At 35.7% G+C, this 2,069-nt stretch overlaps 1 protein-coding gene across 1 annotated transcript in view; it reads left to right on the forward strand.

Annotated features, from left to right (window-relative positions):
- The window catches only part of LOC106459648 (hairy/enhancer-of-split related with YRPW motif protein-like), a 6,066-nt gene extending 5,045 nt beyond the window's left edge, over positions 1-1,021 (forward strand). The window contains exon 5 of the mRNA XM_013919284.2: positions 165-1,021. Within this exon, the coding sequence (XP_013774738.2) occupies positions 165-808 (644 nt within the window). The 3' untranslated portion in view covers positions 809-1,021. The remainder of the gene's footprint in view (positions 1-164) is intronic.
- Positions 1,022-2,069: the final 1,048 nt, after the last annotated feature.

The raw sequence follows: 2,069 nt of genomic DNA on the forward strand, positions 1-2,069 counted from the left end.
CTAGAGGAAATTCCTTGCTGCTAGAACACTTCAAAACATTTAAGTGTTGAAGTTAATAAACTATAGTGGTAAACACCAATTAATATTTTTCTTAATTAAAAGTTCCAGTGCAAGTACAAGACCTAAAGTACATTTAATAACGTTAACGTTTTCTTTGTATTCAGGTTTCGATGCATTTTCTTTTGATCCACACAAATATGCAGCAGACTATCACAGTCTCGGTTTTAGAGAATGTGCGACAGAAGTAGCACGATACCTGGTGGCGATTGAAGGAATGGATCTACAAGATCCTCTTCGATTGCGCCTGATGAGCCATCTTCAAAGTTACTCGACTCAACGCGAATTTGTGATAAAACCGTCTGCACCCCATAGCCCATGGAACCCACCTACACCGTTTAGTTCTGTCCCACCTACAACGCCTCAGTACCATCCGCCTTCTGTTGCGCCACATAGTACTTCAAGTATTCCAACATCAAGCTTAACTACCATGGAACCTTCAAACGCGTCCTATACTAACGAAGATTCACGATTTAATCACACATATTCGAGTGATTCAAATGTTACTTCTTTAGGGCCTCATTCTGGACCTCATGTGCCACGTGTGACTCCTACTTATGGCCCATCCTCATCCCTCCCTTCAACTATGAATGCAAGCAGTTCTCCTATGGTACCCACGCTGGGTCAAGTGCCAGTGAACCAGTATTTAGCATCATATGGATTGCCAGCGACAAACTACGGACCTTCTGGAGGTTCCCAGTTTGCATCAGTGAGACCATACCGACCCTGGGGGTCGGAGTTTGCTTATTAGGGGGGGAGATGTATCCTGTGTTGTAAAATTTGTAGACTATATGTCATGAAACTCGAGGGAATGTCGAAAAGAATTGTTTGTCAGATGGTGGATGGACAATTTAAATAAGTATAAAAAATATGATGATCGATCCAGTGTAGCTCATAATAATTACAAGTGGTGATTAGTGAATTTATATATCCAGAAAAAAAAAACGTTTATCAAGTATCAAGAAACGTGCGTTTATATTCATTTTGTGCCTTTTCAATGATATTATATTTACAGTTTTTTTCTGAAATGGATTTTATATAAATTATGCACGCTTAAACAATTATACACACGTATGAATTTGAATTTTATAATGTATAAATTGCTGATTTGTATAATATATTAATAATTTCTGGTCAATATTAGTTCTTTTTTTTACCAAAATTAATGCATACTCATATAACTAGTCATTTTATATATCCTATTTATGTGTGTTTGTGTATATATATATATATATTTATTTATAAATATGTGAGTACAGGGGCACCGCCAGTATTTATTTTTAAAAAGAAATGCAGAAGCAGGGTCAAAGGAACGAAACTCCTCTTTGATCTTGGGTTTTAATCACCTTCAACTTTGTTAAAAGAAAGTTTAATGATCATCATTTGATACTTTTGTTTTCTGCTTGTTGTTTAAATATATTTATTATATATATATATATATATATATGTGTGTGTGTGTGTGTATATATTATGGAAATGAACTATACACAGATGTCAAACGCGTTTATTCAACATAATGGGCACGGAAACCCCGGAGTATTTCATCCAGATATTGGTATATGAGGGTTAAAATAAAAGCCAAATTTATACAGAATGTTATGTAGTAGTTTTTTCCGTATAACCAGACGTAAGTGTCATTCATTACGTAGTAAATTATTTCGTTAAGAGTGGTTTCTACTAGCTTCTTTTTTTATATCGTCCTCGAATCCAGCTACCACGTGTGATCAGATTTGTCCTTAAAAAAATAAGCCTGTCTGTACCCACTCCTTGAAACAACAAAACGTATTCATTTTATTACTGTACTTCACCATAGGCAAGACAAAACAAGGCCGAAAACTCATTCATAACTCTTGAAATAAAAGTTATGTACTTATAGTAACTGAAAGATCGAGGAAATATTCTGTGAAAAATATTTTTATTTATTGGGTTATTCTAACTTGTTGCCCCCCAGTGGCACAGCGGTATGTCTGCGAACTTGCAACACTAGAAACCGGGTTTCGGCACCCGTGGTG

Source organism: Limulus polyphemus, unplaced genomic scaffold (assembly GCF_000517525.1).
Source record: "Limulus polyphemus unplaced genomic scaffold, Limulus_polyphemus-2.1.2 Scaffold643, whole genome shotgun sequence".
Taxonomy (NCBI): Eukaryota; Metazoa; Arthropoda; class Merostomata; order Xiphosura; family Limulidae; genus Limulus; species Limulus polyphemus.